This window comes from Oncorhynchus masou, chromosome 28 (genome assembly GCF_036934945.1).
Source record: "Oncorhynchus masou masou isolate Uvic2021 chromosome 28, UVic_Omas_1.1, whole genome shotgun sequence".
Classification (NCBI taxonomy): domain Eukaryota; kingdom Metazoa; phylum Chordata; class Actinopteri; order Salmoniformes; family Salmonidae; genus Oncorhynchus; species Oncorhynchus masou.
The window spans coordinates 13,234,858-13,260,306 of record NC_088239.1 but is presented as its reverse complement, the minus strand read 5'-3'; the positions used below and the strand labels follow the sequence as shown (position 1 = coordinate 13,260,306).

The following is a 25,449-nucleotide window of genomic DNA, read 5'->3' as shown; positions in this document are numbered from 1 at the left end:
TGTCACACTGTGGTATTTCACCCAGTAGATATGAGTTTATCAAAATTGGATTTGTATTCCAATTTTTTGTAGGTCTGTGTAATCTGATGGAAATATGTGTCTCTCATATTCGTCATACATTTGGCAGGAGGTTAGGAAGTGCAGCTCAGTTTCCACCTCATTTTGTGGGCAGTGTGCACATAGCCTGTCTTCTCTTGAGAGCCAAGTCTGCCTACGGCTGCCTTTCTCAATAGCAAGGATATGCTCACTGAGTCTGTATGTAACGGATGTGAAACGGCTAGCTAGTTAGCGGTGGTGCGCGCTAAATAGCGTTTCAATCGGTGACGTCACTTGCTCTGAGACCTTGAAGTAGTGGTTCCCCTTGCTCTGCAAGGGCCGCGGCTTTTGTGGAGCGATGTGTAACGATGCTTTGTGGGTGACTGTTGTTGATGTGTGCAGAGGGTCCCTGGTTCACGCCCGGGTATGGGTTGCACAGGGCGGGGTTCAGACCCAGGGCCCCGAGCTTAATGATGAGCTTGGAGGGTACTATGGTGTTGAATGATGAGCTGTTGTCAATGAACAGCATTCTTACATAGGTATTCCTCCTGTCCCAATTGGGGCTCCTGAGTGGGGCAGCGGTCTAAGGCACTGCATCTCAGTGCAAGAGGCGACACTACAGTCCCTGGGTTCAAATCCAGGCTAAATCGCATCCGGCTGTGATTGTGAGCCCCATCGGGCGGTGCACAATTGGCTCAGCGTCGTCCGGATTTGGCTGTGGTAGGCCGTCATTGTAAGGGGATACGATCTTTAACTAGCCTCTCAAAGCACTTCATGATGACAGAAGTGAGTGCTACGGGGTGATAGTCATTTAGTTCAGTTATCTTTGCTTTCTTGGGTACAGGAACAATGATGGACATCTTGAAGTGGGGACAGCAGACTGGGATAGGGAGAGATTGAATATGTCCGTAAACACTCCAGCCAGCTTGTGGAAGGTTTGGGAATCACTTCCTTTTAGGTGGTTGTAGAATTGAACAGATTCTGGATTTTGATAATTAGCGGGTGTCGTCGTGGAGGATTGTTACAAAATAGAACACTTACAAGAACTTGTGAGTTCAAGATAGGCTTTTAATACAAACGTATCAGAAGCCTAGATGGTCTGCGGAACACACCCTTTTCCAGAGCACTGGCTCTGTTTTTATACACATACAACATATGAGTCCATCCCACATGCAAATGAAGTTACTTCCCTCGGTCCATCTGCCACCATTATCTTTCAATCTGTGCTTCCTGCTTGTTCAGCTCGATAACACCCATATCTGCTTTCAGTTAAGTTATAATGGTGACAGGACCTCTTCATGTCCCAAAAATAATACATGCCCATCTTATCCTATGGGCCCCTTATGTTTTAGCTTGGTGTGGTCTTTGGTATGTATGTCCTTATTAGGACTAGTAGACTATGTGTCTCTTCTCTTCATGTCCTAAGAATATATGCCCTATGTCTATAGTCCATCCGTTGGTCATTTGGCTGACCCCCTCCTTTGTATGTCCCTCTGACCTTGGTTTGTCCAGCTGTCCTATGCTCTCATGGCCTTACTTTGGTTTTCTGTTCTATACAATAGACAATGCATTTTACCAGAATGGCAAATGCACTCTAAGTGTATCTTCCTCTTGTGGTACAGTATTATATTTGTCCCTATATGTATAGCTTGCTCCCACAGTATCGGCCTAATTCTGCTCTACATGCATTATTTGGTGTTTTACGTTGTACACAGAGGATATTTTTGCAGAAATCTGCATGCAGAGTCTCAATTTGGTGTTTGTCCCATTTTGTGAATTCTTGGTTGGTGAGCGACCCCAGACCTCACAAACATAAAGGCCAAGGGGTTCTATAACTGATTCAAGTATTTTTAGCCAGATCCTAATTGGGATGTCAAATTTAATGTTCCCTTTGATGGCATAGATTAAAAGTTCCTTTTGCCTTGTCACCCTCTCACCTCTCATTCTCTAACTCCCCCACTTCTAAAACTAATGCAATCAACATATTTGTAATGAAACCTGCTGACATTAAATAGTGATGACCTTTGAGGGCACTATGGTGTTGAACGCTGATCTGTAGTCAAGGAATAGCCTTCTTGCATAGGTGTTCCTTTTGTCCAGGTGGGAAAGGGCAGTGTGGAGTAGAAATTGCATCATCTGTTGGGGCGGTATGCAAATTGGAGTGGGTCTAGGGTTTCTGGGATAATGGTGTTGATGTGAGCCATGAGTGCTACTGGTCGGTAGTCATTTAGGCAGGTTACCTTAGTGTTATTGGGCACAGGGACCGTGGTGGACTGCTCGAAACGTGTTGGTATTACAGACTCAGCTAGGAACAGGTTGAAAATGGCAGTGAAGACACTTGTTGGTCAGCGCATGCTCGGAGTACACGTCCTGGTAGTCCGTCTGGCCCTGCGGCCTTGTGAATGTTGACCTGTTTAAAAGGTCTTACTCACATCGGCTATTGAGAGCGTGGTCACACTGTCGTCCAGAACAGCTGATCATGCATGTTTCAGTGTTACTTGCCTCGAAGCGAGCATAGAAGTTATTTAGCTCGCCTGGTAGGCTCGTGTCACTGGGCAGCTCGCGGCTGTGCTTTCCTTTGTAGTCTGTAATAGTTTGCAAGCCCTGCCACATCCAACAAGCATCAGATCCGGTGTAGTATGATTCAATCTTAGTCCTGTATTGATGCTTTGCCTGTTTGATGGTTCGTCGGAGGGCATAGCGCAATTTCTTATAAGCTTCCGGGTTAGAGTCCCGCTCCTTGAAAGCGGCAGCTCTATCCTTTAGCTCAGTGTGGATGTTGCCTGTAACCAATGGTTTTTGGTTGGGGTATGCACGTACAGTCACTGTGGGGACAACGTCATCAATGCACTTCTTGATGAAGCCAGTGATTGAAGTGGTGTACCATCGGAAGAATCCTAGAAAATATTCCAGTCTGTGCTAGCAAAACTGTCATGTAGCTTAGCATCTGCTTCATCTGACCATTTTTTTATTGACTGAGTCACTGGTGCTTCCTGCTTTAGTTTTTCTTGTGAATAGGAATCGGGATGATAGAATTATGGTCAGATTTGCCAAATGGAGGGAGAGCCTTGTATGCGTTTCTGTGTGTGGAGTGTGCCTTATAATAACCAACAGTTACAGTGCCTTGCGAAAGTATTCGGCCCCCTTGAACAAAAACTGCAAAATTGGGCGTGCAGAATTATTCAGCCCCTTTACTTTCAGTGCAGCAAACTCTCTCCAGAAGTTCAGTGAAGATCTCTGAATGATCCAATGTTGACCTAAATGACTAATGATGATAAATACAATCCACCTGTGTGGAATCAAGTCCCCGTATAAATGCACCTGCACTGTGATAGTCTCAAAGGTCCGTTAAAAGCGCAGAGAGCATCATGAAGAATAAGGAACACACCAGGCAGGTCCGAGATACTGTTGTGAAGAAGTTTAAAGCCGGATTTGGATACAAAAAGATTTCCCAAGCTTTAAACATCCCAAGGAGCACTGTGCAAGCGATAATATTGAAATGGAAGGAGTATCAGACCACTGCAAATCTACCAAGACCTGGCCGTCCCTCTAAACTTTCAGCTCATTCAAGGAGAAGACTGATCATAGATGCAGCCAAGAGGCCCATGATCACTCTGGATGAACTGCAGAGATCTACAGCTGAGGTGGGAGACTCTGTCCATAGGACAACAATCAGTCGTATATTGCACAAATCTGGCCTTTATGGAAGAGTGGCAAGAAGAAAGCCATTTCTTAAAGATATCCATAAAAAGTGTCGTTTAAAGTTTGCCACAAGCCACCTGGGAGACACACCAAACATGTGGAAGAAGTTGCTCTGGTCAGATGAAATCAAAATTGAACTTTTTGGCAACAATGCAAAACATTATGTTTGGCGTAAAAGCAACACAGCTTATCACCCTGACCACACCATCCCCACTGTCAAACATGGTGGTGGCAGCATCATGGTTTGGACCTGCTTTTCTTCAGCAGGGACAGGGAAGATGGTTAAAATTGATGGGAAGATGGATGGAGCCAAATACAGGACCATTCTGGAAGAAAACCTGATGGAGTCTGCAAAAGACCTGAGACTGGGACGGAGATTTGTCTTCCAACAAGACAATGATCCAAAACATAAAGCAAAATCTACAATGGAATGGTTCAAAAATAAACATATCCAGGTGTTAGAATGGCCAAGTCAAAGTCCAGACCTGAATCCAATCGAGAATCTGTGGAAAGAACTGAAAACTTCTGTTCACAAATGCTCTCCATCCAACCTCACTGAGCTCGAGCTGTTTTGCAAGGAGGAATGGGAAAAAATTTCAGTCTCTCAAAACTGATAGAGACATACCCCAAGCGACTTACAGCTGTAATCGCAGCAAAAGGTGGCGCTACAAAGTATTAACTTAAGGGGGCAGAATAATTTTGCACTCCCAATTTTTCAGTTTTTGATTTGTTAAAAAAGTTTGAAATATCCAATAAATGTCGTTCCACTTCATGAGTGTGTCCCACTTGTTGTTGATTCTTCACAAAAAAATACAGTTTTATATCTTTATGTTTGAAGCCTGAAATGTGGCAAAAGGTCGCAAAGTTCAAGGGGGCCGAATACTTTCGCAAGGCACTGTATCTCTCTCTCGCTCGCTCTCTCTCTAGGGTCTGACCCATCTCCACCAACACAAGGTCATCCACAGAGACATCAAGGGTCAGAACGTCCTGCTGACAGAGAACGCAGAGGTCAAACTGGGTGAGACACACAGACAAACAGGAAAACAGACAGACTGGCGGACGGACAGATCAAAATGTTTCACGTGTGTGTGTGTGTGTGTGTGTGTGTGTGTTCCAGTGGACTTTGGAGTGAGTGCCCAGTTGGACCGTACGGTGGGGAGGAGGAACACGTTTATAGGGACGCCATATTGGATGGCTCCTGAAGTCATCGCCTGCGACGAGAACCCTGAGGCCACCTACGACTTCAAGGTACCACACTAGGCTGTGGGTTTAGTGTATTTTCCCTGGTCATCTCAATCCCTCCTAACTCCTCTCTGTCTCTCTCTGTGTCTTTCAGAGTGACCTGTGGTCTCTGGGTATTACGGCTATAGAGATGGCAGAAGGAGCACCGCGTAAGTACCAGTGCCTACCACAACGCAGGCTGGCACAACAGTGAATACTGTGGCATATGACACTATCAGATGTCGTGTGCATTGGTTGGAGGTATCATGGTTTGTTAACCCTTTCTCTCCCTCTCTGCAGCACTGTGTGACATGCACCCAATGAGAGCTCTCTTCCTCATCCCCAGAAACCCCGCCCCCAGACTCAAGTCTAAGAAGTGGTGAGTTATCACACGCACATGCACATACACACACACACACACACACACACACACACACACACACACACACACTCACTGTGTTGTCTCTGTGTGTGTTCAGGTCTAAGAAGTTTCAGTCGTTCATTGAGAGTTGCTTGGTGAAGAGTCATGGTCAGAGACCCAGCACAGAACAGCTGTTGAAGCACCCCTTCATCAGAGAGCTGCCTAATGAACGACAGGTCCGCATCCAACTGAAGGACCATATCGACAGAACCAAGAAGAAACGTGGAGAGAGGGGTGAGACTGACCGCAACAGACACACACACACACACACACACCTGCATCCAGCTGAAGAAAAGTCGGCCAAAAGAAAACAAGAAGGTTCAGAGCCAACTGGATTGTGTGTGTGTGTGTGTGTGTGTGTGTAACTGGTGTGTGTGTGTAACTGGTGTGTGTGTGTAACTGGTGTGTGTGTGTAACTGGTGTGTGTGTGTGTGTAACTGGTGTGTGTGTGTGTGTAACTGGTGTGTGTGTGTGTAACTGGTGTGTGTGTGTAACTGGTGTGTGTGTAACTGGTGTGTGTGTGTGTGTGTGTAACTGGTTGATGTGTGTGTGTGTGTAACTGGTTGATGTGTGTGTGTGTGTAACTGGTGTGTGTGTGTAACTGGTGTGTGTGTGTGTGTAACTGGTGTGTGTGTGTAACTGGTGTGTGTGTGTGTGTAACTGGTGTGTGTGTGTGTGTAACTGGTGTGTGTGTGTGTGTAACTGGTGTGTGTGTGTAACTGGTTGATGTGTGTGTGTGTGTAACTGGTGTGTGTGTGTAACTGGTGTGTGTGTGTAACTGGTGTGTGTGTAACTGGTGTGTGTGTGTGTGTGTAACTGGTGTGTGTGTGTGTGGTGTGTGTGTGTGTGTAACTGGTGTGTGTGTGTAACTGGTTGATGTGTGTGTGTGTGTAACTGGTGTGTGTGTGTAACTGGTGTGTGTGTGTAACTGGTGTGTGTGTAACTGGTGTGTGTGTGTGTGTGTGTGTGTAACTGGTGTGTGTGTGTGTGTGTGTGTGTGTAACTGGTTGATGTGTGTGTGTGTGTAACTGGTTGATGTGTGTGTGTAACTGGTTGATGTGTGTGTGTGTGTAACTGGTTGATGTGTGCGTGTGTGTAACTGGTTGATGTGTGTGTGTGTGTGTGTGTGTAACTGGTTGATGTGTGTGTGTGTGTGTAACTGGTTGGTGTGTGTGTGTGTAACTGGTTGGTGTGTGTGTGTAACTGGTTGTGTGTGTGTGTGTGTGTAACTGGTGTGTGTGTGTGTGTGTGTAACTGGTGTGTGTGTGTGTGTAACTGGTGTGTGTGTGTAACTGGTGTGTGTGTGTAACTGGTGTGTGTGTGTAACTGGTTGATGTGTGTAACTGGTGTGTGTGTGTAACTGGTGTGTGTGTGTGTGTGTAACTGGTTGATGTGTGTGTGTGTGTAACTGGTTGATGTGTGTGTGTGTAACTGGTGTGTGTGTGTAACTGGTGTGTGTGTGTAACTGGTGTGTGTGTGTAACTGGTGTGTGTGTGTAACTGGTGTGTGTGTGTGTGTGTAACTGGTGTGTGTGTGTGTGTGTAACTGGTGTGTGTGTGTAACTGGTTGATGTGTGTGTGTAACTGGTTGATGTGTGTGTGTGTGTAACTGGTTGATGTGTGCGTGTGTGTAACTGGTTGATGTGTGCGTGTGTGTAACTGGTTGATGTGTGTGTAACTGGTTGTGTGTGTGTGTAACTGGTTGATGTGTGTGTGTGTAACTGGTTGGTGTGTGTGTGTAACTGGTTGGTGTGTGTGTGTGTAACTGGTGTGTGTGTGTGTGTGTGTAACTGGTTGGTGTGTGTGTAACTGGTTGATGTGTGTGTAACTGGTGTGTGTGTGTGTGTGTAACTGGTTGGTGTGTGTGTAACTGGTTGATGTGTGTGTGTGTAACTAGTTGATGTGTGTGTAACTAGTTGATGTGTGTGTAACTGGTTGGTGTGTGTGTAACTGGTTGATGTGTGTGTAACTGGTTGGTGTGTGTGTGCTGCAGATGAAACAGAGTATGAGTACAGTGGCAGTGAGGAAGAGGAGGAGGAACGGGACATGGGGGAGCCAAGGTAGGGTGTGTGTGCTTGTGCATACATACACTAGTGTTTGCGTGTGTATTTGCCTCCAAATGTGTAGGAGAGAGATTTCCACTCATAAACCCTCCCTCTCCTATCTCTCCTCTGATTGGTCCTTGTCCAGCTCCATCATCAACGTCCCTGGAGAGTCGACGTTAAGGCGGGACTTCCTGCGGCTGCAGCTGGCCAATAAGGAGCGTTCTGAGGCTCTGCGGAGGCAGCAGTTGGAGCAACAGCAGAACGAGGAACACAAACGTCTCCTGTTGGCAGAGCGACAGAAACGCATAGAGGAGCAGAAAGAGCAGAGGAGGAGACTGGAGGAGGTAGACTGCATGCTTTTCACTCCATCACGCCCACCTGAACACAACTTTTCTGCTTCAGATGGTTTCTGTTCACATTGCATTTTCCAGCACGGCTCGGCTCAATTACATATCTGGTGACAGCTATAACGCTCTCTCTCCCTCACACTCTTTGTCTAACAGCAACAGCGTAGGGAGCGTGAGATGAGGAAGCAACAGGAGAGAGAACAGAGGAGACGCTATGAAGAGATGGAACAACTACGGAGAGATGAGGAGAGGAGGCACGCAGAGAGAGAACAGGTACACACACAGGTAACTCTCAGGTGCGCACACACCCACACACTTATCTCTCTCACTCTTTTACACACACTAACTCATTGACCAGGAATCACCCCAGTCTGCCACAGCTCTGTTGCAGACCAGACAGACTCAGACTGACATTTAGGTTGGTCCCAGGGCAGGAATAGTTAGGGTCTGGGGCCTGGATGACTGCTTCATGAATGCTTCCCTTTCACTGATGTCTAACACTCACTCTCTAATAAAATGTGTTTTTCTCTTTTACCCACTTGATTCAATATTAAGTACCTTGGGGTGGTTCTATACATCAAGTCTCTTTTCTTGGTTATGCCTTTTTCTTCGACTGAATCTGTGTATCACTGCGCTCTCTCTTTCCTCCCTTATCCCTTCCTCTCTCCACCTCCTATCATGTCACTCCATCTCGCTTCTATTTTGGTTTTAATCCGTACTTTGGTTTCTTTCTCAAAAAATATTTCCCTTAATCTGTCCTTGTACTCTCTCTCTCACTCCCTCTCACCCCCTTATCACCCCCTTTCTCCTCCTCCTCATCACCCCCTTTCTCCTCTTCCTCACCCCCTTTCTCCTCATCATAACCCCCTTTCTTCTCCTCCTTATCACCCCCTTCTCCTCACCCCCTTTCTCCTCCTCCTCCTCACCCCTTTTCTCCTCCTCCTCCTCACCCCCTTTCTTCTCATCACCCCCTTTCTTCTCCCCCTCACCCTGTTTCTCCTCCTCATAACCCCCTTTCCTCCTCCTCCTCTCCTCACCCCCTTTCTCCTCCTCCTCCTCACCCCCTCCTCACCCCCTTTCTCCTCCTCCTCCTCACCCCCTTTCTCCTCATCACCCCTTTCTTCTCCTCCTTCTCACCCCCTTTCTCCTCCTCATCCCCTTTCTTTCCTCACCCCCTTTCTCCTCCCATCACCCCTTTCTCCTTCCTCACCCCCTTTCTCCTCATCATCACCCCCTTTCTCCTCCTCATTCTTCTCCTCCTCACCCCCTTTCTCCTCCTCATCACCCCCTTTCTTCTCCTCCTTATCACCCCTCCTCCTCACCCCCTTTTCTCCTCCTCCTCCTCACCCCCTTTCTCCTCATCACCCCTTTCTTCCCCTCCTTCTCACCCCCTTCTCCTCCTCACCCCCTTTCTCCTCCTCCTCACCCCCTTTCTCCTCCTCCTCACCCCCCTCCTCCTCCTCACCCCCTTTCTCCTTCCTCACCCCCTTTCTCCTCATCATAACCCCCTTTCTCCTCCTCCTCACCCCCTTTCTCCTCCTCATCACCCCCTTTCTTCTCCTCCTTATCACCCCCTTCTCCTCAACCACTTTCTCCTCCTCCTCCTCACCCCCTTTCTCCTCCTCATCACCCCCTTTCTCCTTCATCACCCCCTTTCTTCTCCTCCTCACCCCTTTCTTCTCCTCCTTCTCACCCCCTTTCTCCTCCTCATCCCCTTTCTCCTCCTCCTCACCCCCTTTCTCCTCCTCCTCACCCCCTTTCTCCTCCTCCTCACCCCCTTTCTCCTCCTCATCACCCCCTTTCTCCTTCCTCACCCCCTTTCTCCTCATCATAACCCCCTTTCTTCTCCTCCTCCTCACCCCCTTTCTCCTCCTCCTCACCCCCTTTCTCCTCCTCATCACCCCCTTTCTTCTCCTCCTTATCACCCCCTTCTCCTCAACCACTTTCTCCTCCTCCTCCTCACCCCCTTTCTCCTCCTCCTCACCCCCTTTCTCCTCCTCCCCATCACCCCCTTTCTCCTCCTCCTCATCACCCCCTTTCTCCTCCTCCTCATCACCCCCTTTCTCCTCCTCCTCATCACCCCCTTTCTCCTCCTCCTCATCACCCCCTTTCTCCTCCTCATCACCCCCTTTCTTCTCCTCATCACCCCCTTTCTTCTCCTCACCCCCTTTCTCCTCCTCCTCCTCACCCCCTTTCTCCTCCTCCTTTTCACCCCCTTTCTCCTCCTCCTTTTCACCCCCTTTCTCCTCCTCCTTTTCACCCCCTTTCTTCTCCTCCTCACCCCCTTTCTTCTCCTCCTCACCCCCTTCTTCTCCTCCTCACCCCCTTTCTTCTCCTCCTCACCCCCTTTCTTCTCTTCCTCAACCCCTTTCTTCTCCTCCTCCTCCTCAACCCCTTTCTTCTTCTCCTCCTCCTCAACCCCTTTCTTCTCCTCCTCCTCCTCCTCCTCAACCCCTTTCTTCTCCTCCTCCTCCTCAACCACTTTCTTCTCCTCCTCCTCCTCAACCCCTTTCTCCTCCTCCTCCTCAACCCCTTTTCTCCTCCTCCTTTTCACCCCCTTTCTCCTCCTCCTTTTCACCCCCTTTCTTCTCCTCCTCCTTCTCCTCCCACCCCTTTCTCTCCTCCTCCCACCCCCTTTCTTCTCCTTCCTCAACCCCTTCTTCTCCTCTTCTCCTCCTCAACCCCTTTCTTCTTCTCCTCCTCCTCAACCCTTTCTTCTTCCTCAACCCCTCTTCTCCTCCTCCTCCTCAACCCCTTTCTTCTCCTCCTCCTCCTCAACCACTTTCTTCTCCTCCTCCTCCTCAACCCCTTTCTCCTCCTCCTCAACCCCTTTCTCCTCCTCCTCAACCCCTTTCTTCTCCTCCTCCTCAACCCCTTTCTTCTCCTCCTCCTCCTCAACCCCATTCTCCTCCTCCTCCTCACACCCTTTCTCCTCCTCCTCACACCGTTTCTTCTCCTCCTTATCACCCCCTTTCTTCTCCTCCTTATCACCCCCTTTCTTCTCCTCCTTATCGCCCCCTTTCTTCTCCTCCTTATCACCTCCTCCTTATCACCTCCTCCTTATCACCCCCTTCTCATCACCCCCTTTCTCCTCCTCATCACCCCCTTTCTCCTCGTCATCACCCCCTTCTCCTCCTTATCACCCCCTTCTCCTCACCCCCTTTCTCCTCCTCCTCCTCACCCCCTTTCATGTCCTCCTCACCCCCTTTCTCCTCCTCCTCACCTCCTTTCTCCTCCTCCTCAACCCCTTTCTTTTCCTCCTCCTCCTCCTCACCCCCTTTCTCCTCCTCATCACCCCCTTTCTCCTCCTCATCACCCCCTTTCTCCTCTTCCTCATCACCTCCTTCTCATCACCCCCTTTTAACTCCTTTCACCCCCTTTGTCCTCCTCGTCACCTCCTTTCTGTCTCCGTTGACTGCTCTGATCACTCACCTGGCTGCTCTGGGCTCTGATTGGCTGATCTCCTGGCTGTCTGGCCTGTGATTGGGTAGGAGTATATCCGTAGGCAGCTGGAGGAGGAGCAAAGACAGCTGGAGATTCTACAGCAACAACTACTCCAGGAGCAGGCTCTATTGATGGTAACCTCTCACCCTTGACCTCTCACCCCCGAGTCCTCAGCCTATCACCTATCCACAACAACCCCTTATCTCTCTTGTTGCACAAACATATACACTATATATACAAAAGTATGTGGACAAGCCTTCAAATTAGTGGATTTGTCTATTTCAGCCACATCCATTGCTGACAGGTGTAAATACAGTTGAAGTTTACATACACCTTAGCCAAATACATTTCAACTCAGTTTTTCACAATTCCTGACAGTTTATCCTAGTCAAAATTGCCTGTCTTTGGTCAGTTAAGATCACCACTTTATTTTAAGAATGTAAAATGTCGGAATAATAGTAGAGAGAATAATTTATTTAAGCTTTTATTTATTTCATCACATTCCCAGTGGGTCAGAAGTTTACATCCTCAATTAGTATTTGGTAGCATTGACTTGAAATTGTTTAACTTGGGTCAAGCGTTTCGGGTAGCCTTCCACAAGCTTCCCACAATAAGTTGGGTGAATTTTGGCCCATTCCTCCTGACAGAGCTGGTGTAACTGAGTCAGGTTTGTAGGCCTCCTTGCTCACACACGCTTTTCAGTTCTGCCCACAAATTTTCTATAGGATTGAGGTCAGAGCTTTGTGATGGCCACTCCAATACCTTGACTTTGTTGTCCTTAAGCCATTTTGCCACAACTTTGGAAGTGTGCTTTGGGTCATTGTCCATTTGGAAGACCCATTTGCGACCAAGTTTTAACTTCCTGACTGATGTCTTGAGATGTTGCTTCAATATATCCACATAATTTTCCTACCTCATGATGCCATCTATTTTGTGAAGTGCACCAGTCCCTCCTGCAGAAAAGCACCCCCACAACATGATGCTGCCACCCCTGTGCTTCACAGTTGGGATGGTGTTCTTCAGCTTTCAACCATCCTCCTTTTTCCTTCAAACATAACGATGGTCATTATGACCAACCAGTTCTGTTTTTGTTTCATCAGACCAGAGGACATTTCTCCAAAAAGTACGATCTTTGTCCCCATGTGCAGTTGCAAACCGTAGTCAGGCTTTTTTTATGGCGGTTTTGGAGCAGTGGCTTCTTCCTTGCTGAACGGCCTTTCAGGTTATGTCGATATAGGACTCGTTTTACTGTGGATATAGATACTTTTGTACCTGTTTCCTCCAGCATCTTCACAAGGTCCTTTGCTGTTGTTCTGGGATTGATTTGCAGTTTTTGCACCAAAGTATGTTCATCTCTAGGAGCGAGAACGAGTCTCCTTCCTGAGCGGTATGACAGCTGCGTGGTCCCATGGTGTTTATACTTGCATACTATTGTTTGTACAGATGAACGTGGTACCTTCAGGTGTTTGGAAATTGCTCCCAAGGATGAACCAGACTTGTGGAGGTCTCCAGTTTTTTTCTGAAGGCTTGGCTGATTTCTTTTGATTTTCCCATGATGTCAAGCAAAGAGGCACAGAGTTTGAAGGTAGGCCTTGAAATACATCCACAGGTACACCTCCAATTGACTCAAATTATGTCAATTAGCCTATCAGAAGCTTCTAAAGCCATGACATAATTTTCTGTAATTTTCCAAGCTGTTTAAAGGCACAGTCAACTTAGTGTATGGAAACTCCTGGCCCACTGGAATTGTGATACAGTGAAATATAAGTGAAATAATCTGTCTGTACACAATTCTTGGAAAAATGACTTGTGTCATGCACAAAGTAGGTTTCCTAACCGACTTGCCAAAACTATAGTTTGTTAACGAGAAATTTGAGTGGAGTGGTTGAAAAATGAGTTTTAATGACTCCAACCTAAGTGTATGTAAACTTCCGACTTCAACTGTAATTGAGCACACCGCCATGCAATCTCCTAAACAAACATTAACAGTAGAATGGCCTCAGTGGCTTTCATTGGAGCACCGTCATAGGATGCCACCTTTCCAACAGGTCAGTTTGTTACATTTCTGACCTGCTTGAGCTGCCCCGGTCAACTGTAAGTGCTGTTATTGTGAAGATCACCATACATAGTACCAACTGCAAAGCTTGGTGGAGGAGGAATAATGGTCTGGGGCAAGGCCCCTTAGTTCCAGTGATTTTAACGCTACAGCATACAAAGACATTCTGGATGATTCTGTGCTTCCAACTTTGTGGTAACAGTTTGGGGAAGGCCCTTTCATGTTTCAGCATGACAATGCCCCTGTGCACAAAGCGAGGTCCATACAGTAATGGTTTGTAGAAGAACTTGACTGGCCTACGCAGAGCCCTGACTTCAACCCCATCGAACACCTTTGGGATGAATTGGAACGCTGACTGCAAGCTAGACCTAATCACCCAACATCAGTGCCCGACCTCACTGATGCTCTTGTAGCTGAATGGAAGCAATGTTCCAACATCTAGTGGAAAGCCTTCCCAGGAGAGTGGAGGCTGTTATAGCAGCAAAGGGGGGACCAACTCCATATTAATGCCCATGATTTTGGAACGCGATGTTCGACACGCAGGTGTCCATACTTTTGGCCATGGAGTGTACTTCGTGTTTGTGCATTTGTTTCCTGTGTAAACCGTCTACGTGTATCTACAGGAATACAAGCGTAAGCAGATGGAGGAGCAGCATCAGGCTGAGCGTCTCCAGAGACAGCTGCAGCAGGAGAGAGCCTACCTAGTGTCCTTACAGCAGCAGCAGCAGGAGCCACGGCCACAAGACAACAAACAGCTGTATCACTACAAAGACACAGCCCCTAATAACGACAAACCTGCCTGGGCCAAGGAGGTACCGTTCACACACACACCACACACACAATGCTTATAGATATGTTCAGTATATTTGGTTACACACCAACAGTATATTATGTTTCCTACAATGATCTCTCTCCTCTCAGGTGTGAAGTTTTCTGAAGAGTGGGAGCCCTGTATCATTGTTATGTCTGGACTATAAGATATATCAAAATGTCTCTCTCTTTTTCCAAAACACAGTGTCTCCATCATGGACAGACCTTCTGTTGCTGTGTTTGTTTTTTTCAGGTTCTTCCACAGTAATATATACAGTGCCTTGCGAAAGTATTCGGCCCCCTTGAACTTTGCAAACTTTTGCCACATTTCAGGCTTCAAACATAAAGATATAAAACTGTATTTTTTTGTGAAGAATCAACAACAAGTGGGACACAATCATGAAGTGGAACGACATTTATTGGATATTTCAAACTTTAACAAATCAAAAACTGAAAAATTGGGCGTGCAAAATTATTCAGCCCCTTTACTTTCAGTGCAGCAAACTCTCTCCAGAAGTTCAGTGAGGATCTCTGAATGATCCAATGTTGACCTAAATGACTAATGATGATAAATACAATCCACCTGTGTGTAATCAAGTCTTCGTATAAATGCACCTGCACTGTGATAGTCTCAGAGGTCCGTTAAAAGCATCATGAAGAACAAGCAACACACCAGGCAGGTCCGAGATACTGTTGTGAAGAAGTTTAAAGCCGGATTTGGATACAAAAAGATTTCCCAAGCTTTAAACATTCTGTGCAAGCGATAATATTGAAATGGAAGGAGTATCAAACCACTGCAAATCTACCAAGACCTGGCCGTCCCTCTAAACTTTCAGCTCATACAAGGAGAAGACTGATCATAGATGCAGCCAAGAGGCCCATGATATCTCTGGATGAACTGCAGAGATCTACAGCTGAGGTGGGAGACTCTGTCCATAGGACAACAATCATTCGTATATTGCACAAATCTGGCCTTTATGGAAGAGTGGCAAGAAGAAAGCCATTTCTTAAAGATATCCATAAAAAGTGTTGTTTAAAGTTTGCCACAAGCCACCTGGGAGACACACCAAACATGTGGAAGAAGGTGCTCTGGTCAGATGAAACCAAAATTGAACTTTTTGGCAACAATGCAAAACGTTATGTTTGGCGTAAAAGCAACACAGCTCATCACCCTGAACACACCATACCCACTGTCAAACATGGTGGTGGCAGCATCATGGTTTGGGCCTGCTTTTCTTCAGATAGTTAAAATTGATGGGAAGATGGATGGAGCCAAATACAGGACCATTCTGGAAGAAAACCTGATGGAGTCTGCAAAAGACCTGAGACTGGGACGGAGATTTGTCTTCCAACAAGACAATGATCCAAAACATAAAGCAAAATCTACAATGGAATGGTTCAAAAATAAACATATCCAGGTGTTAGAATGGCCAAGTCAAAGTCCAGACCTGAATCCAATCGAGAATCTGTGGAAAGAACTGAAAACTGCTGTTCACAAATGCTCTCCATCCAACCTCACTGAGCTCGAGCTGTTTTGTAAGGAGGAATGGGAAAAAAATTTCAGTCTCTCAAAACTGATAGAGACATACCCCAAGCGACTTACAGCTGTAATCGCGGCAAAAGGTGGCGCTACAATGTATTAACTTAAGGGGGCTGAATAATTTTTCACGCCCAATTTTTAAGTTTTTGATTTGTTAAAAAAGTTTGAAATATCCAATAAATGTCGTTCCACTTCATGATTGTGTCCCACTTGTTGTTGATTCTTCACAAAAAAATACAGTTTTATATCTTTATGTTTGAAGCCTGAAATGTGGCAAAAGGTCGCAAAGTTCAAGGGGGCCGAATACTTTCGCAAGGCACTGTGTGTGTATGTGTCCCCACATAGCTATATGTGTTTGATGTGTTCAGTGACAGTGTGATGTTCTGTCTCTAGGTACTGCGTCAAACCCAGAGTAGCTCACCTCATATTCCTCCCATTAAGCACCAGTCCTTTAACCAGCCTCGAGTTGCCAGCCTCACACTCCTCCTGTTCCCTGGTTTACACCCCCTGCTCCCGTCCCCCCTCCTACCCTGCCCAATTAAGTCCCTCCAGGGAGAGGCTTCTCCAATCTGAAGACAATGGTGTGACCTTTCCGTGTATACGTGTGTCCTTCGCCCCTGATCCCGCCCCTGACTCCTTTCATCCAATCATGCTTCGCCCTGAGGCCAGAAGGAAGAGCCCTGAGGGAGAAGTTCAGGAGTTGAGGGGGAGGTGTCCAGATCGATGGGTCAGTAAGGGAGACACCAACTTCCAGTGTTTCTGAGACACTTCCTCCCTCTCTCTCTTCAGAGGTGGACTAACCCTAACCTTTTACCCTTGGCTGGTGTGTCGGTGGAGCTCTCTTTCTCTCTCCCATCCATCCTTTCTTCTGAACGGGACTCTCCTTTCCTTATTAACAATTTTCTCTTCCCTTACACCAGGGGACGGACTCCTGAAAGAACCCTTGCTGGAATGTTCTATGTTCTAGAGTAGTTGCTAGATAGTTCTAGAATGGTGGCTGGGTGTTTCTAGAATGGTGGCTGGATAGATCTAGAATGGTGGCTGGATGGATCTAGAATGGTGGCTGGATAGATCTAGAATGGTGGCTGGATAGTTCTAGAATGGTGGCTGGATGGTTCTAGAATGGTGGCTGGATGGTTCTAGAATGGTGGCTGGATGGTTCTAGAATGGTGGCTGGATGGTTCTAGAATGGTGGCTGGATGGTTCTAGAATTGTGGCTGGATGGTTCTAGAGTGGTGGCTGGATGGTTCTAGAATGGTGGTTGGATGGTTCTAGAATGATGGCTGGATAGTTCTAGAATGATGGCTGGATAGTTCTAGAATGGTGGCAGGATGGTTCTAGAATGGTGGCTGGATGGTTCTATGTTACTGGTGTTTGTTTAGAATGGTGGCTGGATAGTTCTAGAATAGTGGCTGGAAAGTTTGAGAACAGCTTTCTTCTTTTTTTAGAATGGTTATACATCTCTCTCTTCCTCTGGAAGTTAGACTCTGTCAGTCAAACTGTTTTTGTCTGCTTTATACATAGGCTCCATGTTCTTAGGGACACACTCCAGCTCCTGATTTAGCCTATATCCAAGCCACACACATATCCTGCTTGCCCCACAGTGGCCACTGTGAGCTGATGTAGGCCAGCCACAGCTAAATCTGTCTAAACCCACATGGGTGTATCTGCTTCCCTCTGGACACCCCCCCCCACACACACACACACATGCAAAAAAAGGCACACTGTAGCCAAGTCTATCTCTGTGGTCTCTGCTGAACATGGCTTCTCCTCCATGGTAATAAGGGAAACTGGAGGTTTGACACACGTCACACATACATGCATTGATAATCTGTCACTGACTGCCAGTATAAATGAGTGTGCTCTAACTGTGTCTGTGTGTCAGGTGGAGGAGCGTTCCAAGCTGAACAGACAGTGTTCTCCAGGTCTGCATCATAAAGTGTCCAACCGTATTTCCGACCCATCCCTGCCTCCCCGATCTGAGTCCTTCAGCAGCGGGGGCATTCAGCAGGCCCGAACACCACCCATGCACCGCTCTACAGAACCACAGGTGTGTGTGTGTGTGTGTGTGTGTGAGACTGGAAAAGTGGATGTGCACGTTTACCCTTTTTGATGTTTGTTTTTCACTCTGAGTAACTCTCCCTTCCACCCTCCTCCCCATCCTGTTCCCCCACCTTCCATTCCTCCTTTCCCCTCCTCCTCTCCTTTCCTCACCTTCCTCTCTTCCACCTCTACACCTGCTCCTCTACCTGCCTGGTCCTGATGTAAACCTCATCCTCTGGTCCTGATCTGATCTGGTCCTGATGTAAACCTCATCCTCTGGTCCTGATCTGTTCTGGTCCTGATGTAAACCTCATCCTCTGGTCCTGATCTGATCTGGTCCTGATGTAAACCTCATCCTCTGGTCCTGATCTGATCTGGTCCTGATGTAAACCTCATCCTCTGGTCCTGATCTGATCTGGTCCTGATCTGTTCTGGTATTGTCAGATGGCCCACCTGGTACAGGTGAAGTCCCATGGTCTGTCTGGGTCCCAGTCTCTCCATGACCCTGCAGGGGTCACAGGCTTGTCGCCCTCCCCGTCCCCCTCCCCCGGCCGCCCCCCCATGCCCCGCCAGAACTCTGACCCCACCTCAGACACCCCTTCTCCTATTCCTCTCCCCCGCCTCACTCCCCCACTCGACAAACTGGACCGCAACTCCTGGCTACGAACGGACCTAGACCTACCTCCTAAGGTCTGCATGACAATGTTTGTGTTTCTGTCTGGAATGCAATGTGTCTGAACTTTTGGTGCCCTTTACGATTCTTAATCTCAAATCTCTACGTACATATTTTGGCAAATTTAGTTTGAGATTAAGAATACAGTATATGATCCCACGTTTACACCTGTTCTTACAGGTTTTTAATGTGTGTGTGTGTGTGTGTGTGTGTGTGTGTGTGTGTGTGTAGGTGCCCCAGAGGACCACGTCTATCTCTCCAGCCCTGGTCAGGAAGCACTCTCCTGGGAGTGGACCTGGGGGCCTTGCTCCTAGAGCTGGATCACACCTGATACGGGCCAGGTACACGCACACACACACACACTCCAGACCTCTGTTGTGAATCAGGCACTTGATGTTGTTTGTGTGTGTTGCCAAAGTAACCCAGACCTGCGGAGGACTGATGTCTCCATGGAAACACCCATGAAGAGGACAAGCAGCAGCAGCTCATCCAGCTCCTCCCAGGGTGGAAGCAACGAGAGAGGTACACCTACCACCACACGAAGGGCGTTTCTCAAATTGCATACCATGCTTCTACACCTGCATTGCTTGTTGTTTGGGGTTTTAGGCTGGGTTTCTGTACAGCACTTTGAGATATCAGCTGATGTAAGAAGGGTTTTATAAAAATATTTGATTTGATACCACCGTGCTCCACACGCTCATGCTCCGAGTGCATTCTCCAAGGACGTTCCCCTGAGTACCTCCCCCCACTGTATTACCTCACGCTGCACCTCCCCCCACTGTATTACCTCACGCTGCACCTCCCCCCACTGTATTACCTCACGCTGCACCTCCCCCCACTGTATTTCCTCACGCTGCACCTCCCCCTACTGTATTACCTCACGCTGCACCTCCCCCTACTGTATTACCTCACCAGCACCTCCCCTCTACTGTATTGCACCTCCCCCCACTGTCACGCTGCACCTCCCCCCACTGTATTACCTCACGCTGCACCTCCCCCTACTGTATTACCTCACGCTGCACCTCCCCTACTGTATTACCTCACGCTGCACCCCCTACTGTATTACCTCACGCTGCACCTCCCCCTACTGCACCTGCACCCCCCTACTGTATTACCTCACGCTGCACCTCCCCCTACTGTATTACCTCACACTGCACCTCCCCTACTGTATTACCTCACGCTGCACCTCCTACCCTCACGCTGTATTACCTCACGCTGCACCTCCCCCTACTGTATTACCTCACGCTGCACCTCCCCTACTGTATTACCTCACGCTGCACCTCCCCTACTGTATTACCTCACGCTGCACCTCCCCCTACTGTATTACCTCACGCTGCACCTCACCCTACTGCACCTGCACCTCCCCTACTGTATTACCTCACTCTGCACTACTGCACGCTGCACCTCTCCCTACTGTATTACCTCACACTGCATCTCCCACTACTGTATTACCTCACGCTGCACCTCCCCCTACTGTATTACCTCACTCTGCACCTCCCCATTCACTGAACCTTCTTCCAGCCAGAACAATGACAATAGAGACGAAACAATATATACACAGCTATCAGCTATATGTGAATTGTAAAAATGTAGCAAACCAGATAGTTTAACAAGAAAAAATTACCGAAAACTAATGGGAAGATGTAAATTATTCGTGGATGGGTAGCTAGTTAGCTAACAATTCTTCATGGCTATCTGGCTTGCATCGATGCATGCTTCAAAATATGTACAAACGGAGTACACATTCAAAGTGCCCTACATGGTTCTGTTACCCATACTTTGATTTGGACTCATACTCCAACCCTCCTGTTCTCCAATTTGCGTGCTCGGAGCACGGTAGTATGCATTTTGAGAAACACACAGATTCCCATGTGTGCTACTATAAAGGTTTCAGCTTTTAAGACTATACAGACATATGTGATTGGTTGACTATTTACTGAGCAGTGATGTGATTGGTTGACAGGGGCGGAGGGGTCTATGGCGCCACCCCAGGAGACCAAAGAAGAGAACAGAGATGTGACACTGACACGACCTAGCAGGCCCGCAGTGAGTGTACACACACACATACACACACACACACAGAGAGAAACACACAACTCATTTTCTTCTCTGAACACATCAATCCATGACTTCTCTTTCATCTTCTCTTTTTCCCTCCCACATTCCTGTTTTATTCTCTACCTGCTCTTTCTTCTCTGCGTTTCTCTCCATCCTGTTTAGAGCTATAAGAGAGCTGTAGATGAGGTTAGTGGCATTTCTCCTCACCCTTTCTCCATATCTCTCTCAATCATTCACTGCCTAGCTCTTTCACTCATTCACCCATCCGGGTATTAACTCACTTGTTCACACTCACTCACCCTCCCACTCTCTCCCTCCCACTCTCAATCTCTCTGGTGAGTACAAAAGGTTTGTCTCTCCCTGCAATAGTGATAGTTTCACCTCTCTCCCTCTTTCTCTCTTATTGACCCTCTTTTTCTACACCTCTCTGGATCATCCAGGAGGAGTTGGTAAGATATCTATTGACCTCCACGTACACGCTCATGTACACACAGTCCCCTCTTTTCACGTGCACGCCCCTTTCTCCTTTAGCTCACCTGTCCTGCTCTACCTGTGCCGTTTGAAAGAGGCAGACCTGACCTCTAACCCCTCTATTAGTGACCTTTCCTGTCCTTTCCCGACTGAAGCCTCATTGTTCCTCACTCACGCTCTGGGGAATTAGTTAACGGCTGAAACATGTATGTGCAAAACATTGTGCCCAAAAAATATTGCCCATGAATCAATGCAACTGTTACCGCATCCACCGCCTGAGTACTGACCTTTTTATAATACCCTCTCCTGACCTTTGACCTCCAGGACCTGACGGCTCTGGCCAAGGAGCTGAGGGAGCTGCGCCAGGGGGAGGAACCTAACCGCCCGCCCGTCAAGGTGACGGACTACTCCTCGTCCAGTGATGAGTCACAGAGCGACGAGGACGGAGAGGAGGGAGGGGGAAGGAGTAACGACGGCTCTGTGTCTGTCAGCGACATCCCACGCATCATGTGAGTGTGTGTTAGAAAGTGTGTGTATTACAAAGTGAGTGTGTGTCAGCAGTTTAGCTATATATTTTAAACTTGTGTGTGTCAGGCCGGCTGCAGGGCAGAGTGGAGGTGAGTCGTACGGTGTGATGGGAGGACATGATGATTCCCACGGCAACAGTTCCCAAGACAGCTCCCTGATGATGAGAGAGGTCAGTCACCTTCAATCCCTGACCCCAGGGCTCCACACTGCCGTTTTATACACAACTCAACACCCAGCATCCAGGCATGCACTCAGCTCGTGGGTGTGCTGTGTGTGCGTGTTCGTCTCTGCATTGTCACCAGTTGTTACTCTGCTTCTTCACTCCTCTGGGTTCACCCACCTTCCATATCAGGGGCAGGATGTACCCCTTAACCACAGATCCAGATGAACCCCCTAAACCTAACCTTAACCATTAGATTCCAACCTTACCTCAACCTCAAATCTAGAATCCGCTTACTCTTCCCAAATCCTACCCATCACAAGGAAATACATTCATCTGACCTTAGATTAGTGCCTAGAGTGCCCCTCACTCTCTCTCTGTTCCAGACCTATGGGGACGGGAGGCGGAGCTCCGCTCTCGCTGACAACAACGGTTTCTTCGGCAACGCCAATCTGCCCGATCTGGTGCAGCAAAGCCCTTCCCCCCTGGTCTCCCCTGGCAATGGCTCTGGGCGCAGCCACTTCGAAGTAGGTTCACTAGACCCCTACACCCCAACTGCTTGCGACCTTGCTCCCTACACCCTTACATGCTAGTCATCTACACACAACCCCCTTACATGCTAGTCATCTACACACAACCCCCTTACATGCTAGTCATCTACACACAACTCCCCTTACATGCTAGTCATCTACACACAACCCCCCTTACATGCTAGTCATCTACACACAGCCCCCTACATGCTAGTCCTACACAGCCCCCTACATGCTTACATGCTAGTCATCTACACACAACCCCCTTACATGCTAGTCATCTACATCTACACAACCCCCCTACATGCTAGTCATCTACACACAACCCCCCTTACATGCTAGTCATCTACACACAACCCCTCTTACATGCTAGTCATCTACACACAACACCCCCTACATGCTAGTCATCTACACAAACCCCCCTACATGCTAGTCATCTACACACAACCCCCCTTACATGCTAGTCATCTACACACAACCCCCCCTACATGCTAGTCATCTACACACAACCCCCCTACATGCTAGTCATGCTAGTCATCTACACACAACCCCCTTACATGCTAGTCATCTACACACAACCCCCTACATGCTAGTCATCTACATGCTAGTCATCTACACACAACCCCCTACATGCTAGTCATCTACATGCTAGTCATCTACAACAACCCCCTACATGCTAGTCATCTACACACAACCCCCTTACATGCTAGTCATCTACACACAGTACATGCTAGTCATCTACACACAACCCCCTTACATGCTAGTCATCTCAACCCCCTTACATGCTAGTCATCTACACACAACCCCCTTACATGCTAGTCATCTACACACAACCCCCCTTACATGCTAGTCATCTACACACAACCCCCCTACATGCTAGTCATCTACACACAACCCCCTTACATGCTAGTCATCTACACACAACCCCCCTTACATGCTAGTCATCTACACACAGCCCCCACATGCTAACACACCCCCTACATGCTAGTCATCTACACACAACCCCCTTACATGCTAGTCATCTCTACACACAACACCCCCTACATGCTAGTCATCTACACACAACCCCCCTACATGCTAGTCATCTACACACACATGCTACACTACCCCCTACATGCTAGTCATCTACACACAACATGCCATGCTCATCACACAACCCCCCTTACATGCTAGTCATCTACACACAACCCCCCTTACATGCTAGTCATCTAGTCATCTACACACAACCCCCCTACATGCTAGTCATCTACACACAACCCCCTACCTAGTCCCTTACATGCTAGTCATCTACACACAACCCCCCTTACATGCTAGTCATCTACACACAACCCCCTACACACAGCCCCCTACATGCTAGTCATCTACATGCTAGTCATCTACACACAACACCCCCTACCTAGTCATCTACACAAAACCCCCCTACATGCTAGTCATCTACACACAACCCCCCCCCCCTTACATGCATGCTACATGCTAGTCATCTACACACAACCCCCCTTACATGCTAGTCATCTACACACAACACCCCCTACATGCTAGTCATCTACACAAAACCCCCCCTACATGCTAGTCATCTACACACAACCCCCCTACATGCTAGTCATCTACACACAACCCCCCTACATGCTAGTCATCTACACACAACCTCACTGCACACAGAACCCTACACCTGAGCCCGTTGCCTCTGTTCCCTTGTGTTCTCTCTGCGTCCTAAAACTGAAGAAGAAGAAGAAACACTCACCCTCCCCTCTAGTTTGACTTGGAAAACCTAGTCTGTTTGGCTCTTGAGACTAAACCCACCCTAATCCATATCCATTTCTCCCATCCATTCTCTTCCTTTGCTGCTGATGGTCACATGCTCTCCTCTCTCTCCTGCATGTTGTGTGTGCATGGCAAACCAAGTCTAATGTTGCTCAACACACTTTCCACTCTGGCAACCCGTTAGAGCAGTGATCACCAACCTTTTCTGAGTCAAGATTAGTGCAGTGGAGGTCATTAAATTTTGTCAGCCGGTGATTGTCAAGCAAATAACTGCCGGTCTCACTAGTTGACCGTTAATTAACATAAACATGTTTAGCATCTACTGGCTTCCACGAATAACTTTTGAGAAAAAAGTTTTTTAAATCATTTTAGTATTGTCACCATCACAATATATCCATTATTTATTTTAGGCAGGTCTAAAGAAACATCATATGAAGAAAATTTAGTCTATTTCAGAAGAATAGAATACTCTGAGTCGTCCTTATGTTAGGCCCTGATCTTGCTATGGCAGTTATTTATGCAACTTTAGTTGTGATATGCAAATGTTGGGCTATATGTTTTTTTTTTTTTGCATGATGCGACTCTAATGAAGATTTGAAAAAAGTTACATGAAAGGCATGAGCTCAGCTTTTTTTTTGTGCAGGCTGCACACACTTCATCAGTCTCTCATTCACAATTTGAGAAGCACTTAATAATAACTTGAATTTCCCAGTAATGCGCCCGTAATGCTCCCTATAAAAATCCATGCCTTTTAGCGGCCAGTGGCCATTGTGCCCTTGGGCTGAAAATAATAATACAAATTCTCTCGTGCTCCGTAGCACCTTTCACTCACATGGCTCTCTCAGATATCTCAATTCAGTTTAGCCAATGCCCGTCATGTGATCGGGCCTTCTCACAGGCTACAAGTGAAGACAGACACGTTGGGGACACAAGTGCGCGCGTCCTTATCGATTTCCAAGGCGCTCATTGAAGATGTTGGAAGAACTGTCCACGTTTACTTTTCGTCACCCAACAAGGTGAGTAGGCCTAACGAACAGCAAAAGCACTAGTCTATGTCAATCTACTATTGACTACTACTATCCCCCATAGTACAAAAGTTTACCTGTTCTATTGGTCAACTTGTCCTTTTGTGCGAGAAATAAATATTACAAACATAGTCTGGGACAGTTGTGGGATGCGATAGATCCCAAATTAATACAACCACTAGAATCTAAAAAAAATGTTTAATAGCAATGAGGCTGATGCAACAGATCAGAACGTATTTTCTATTTCTTTACCTTCTAAGTACAGCAATGTGCTACAAACGGTAGAAGGCTAGAAGGGAAAGGTTCCAAAATGCAATCACTTAGCGGGAAAACACCATTCTCAAAAGTGATCGCAAATGCGATTATGCATGTAATGCTTTATTATAAAGGTGGATTTTTTCTAACATCCGCGATGCATACAAGCCCCTCCCTCGCCCTCCCTTTGGCAAATTCGACCACGACTCCATCTTGCTCCTACCGTCTTATAGGCAGAAACTCAAACAGGATATACCCGTGATTAGGATCATTCAACGTCGGTCTGAGAGAGCCTCAGAGAATAACATCGATCTATACGCTGAC

General features: G+C 47.4%; 1 protein-coding gene across 6 annotated transcripts in view; it reads left to right on the top strand.

The window, feature by feature from the left end:
• LOC135517181 (TRAF2 and NCK-interacting protein kinase-like) overlaps window positions 1-25,449 on the top strand; it is a 67,427-nt gene that overhangs the window by 20,366 nt on the left and 21,612 nt on the right. The window contains exons 6-24 of one of the 6 annotated variants that reach the window (XM_064941257.1): window positions 4,666-4,756; window positions 4,856-4,986; window positions 5,075-5,129; window positions 5,260-5,338; window positions 5,439-5,614; window positions 7,373-7,439; window positions 7,570-7,768; window positions 7,928-8,044; window positions 11,263-11,349; window positions 13,895-14,083; window positions 17,507-17,671; window positions 18,109-18,354; window positions 18,569-18,678; window positions 18,756-18,859; window positions 20,301-20,383; window positions 20,558-20,581; window positions 21,191-21,375; window positions 21,461-21,563; window positions 21,941-22,081. In XM_064941257.1, the coding sequence (XP_064797329.1) occupies window positions 4,666-4,756; window positions 4,856-4,986; window positions 5,075-5,129; window positions 5,260-5,338; window positions 5,439-5,614; window positions 7,373-7,439; window positions 7,570-7,768; window positions 7,928-8,044; window positions 11,263-11,349; window positions 13,895-14,083; window positions 17,507-17,671; window positions 18,109-18,354; window positions 18,569-18,678; window positions 18,756-18,859; window positions 20,301-20,383; window positions 20,558-20,581; window positions 21,191-21,375; window positions 21,461-21,563; window positions 21,941-22,081 (2,352 nt within the window). Of the gene's footprint in view, window positions 1-4,665; window positions 4,757-4,855; window positions 4,987-5,074; window positions 5,130-5,259; window positions 5,339-5,438; window positions 5,615-7,372; window positions 7,440-7,569; window positions 7,769-7,927; window positions 8,057-11,262; window positions 11,350-13,894; window positions 14,084-17,506; window positions 17,672-18,108; window positions 18,355-18,568; window positions 18,679-18,755; window positions 18,860-20,300; window positions 20,384-20,557; window positions 20,582-21,190; window positions 21,376-21,460; window positions 21,564-21,940; window positions 22,082-25,449 lie in introns of all 6 variants that reach the window. The other 5 variants (XM_064941256.1, XM_064941259.1, XM_064941260.1 and 2 more) reach the window with 5 other exon arrangements.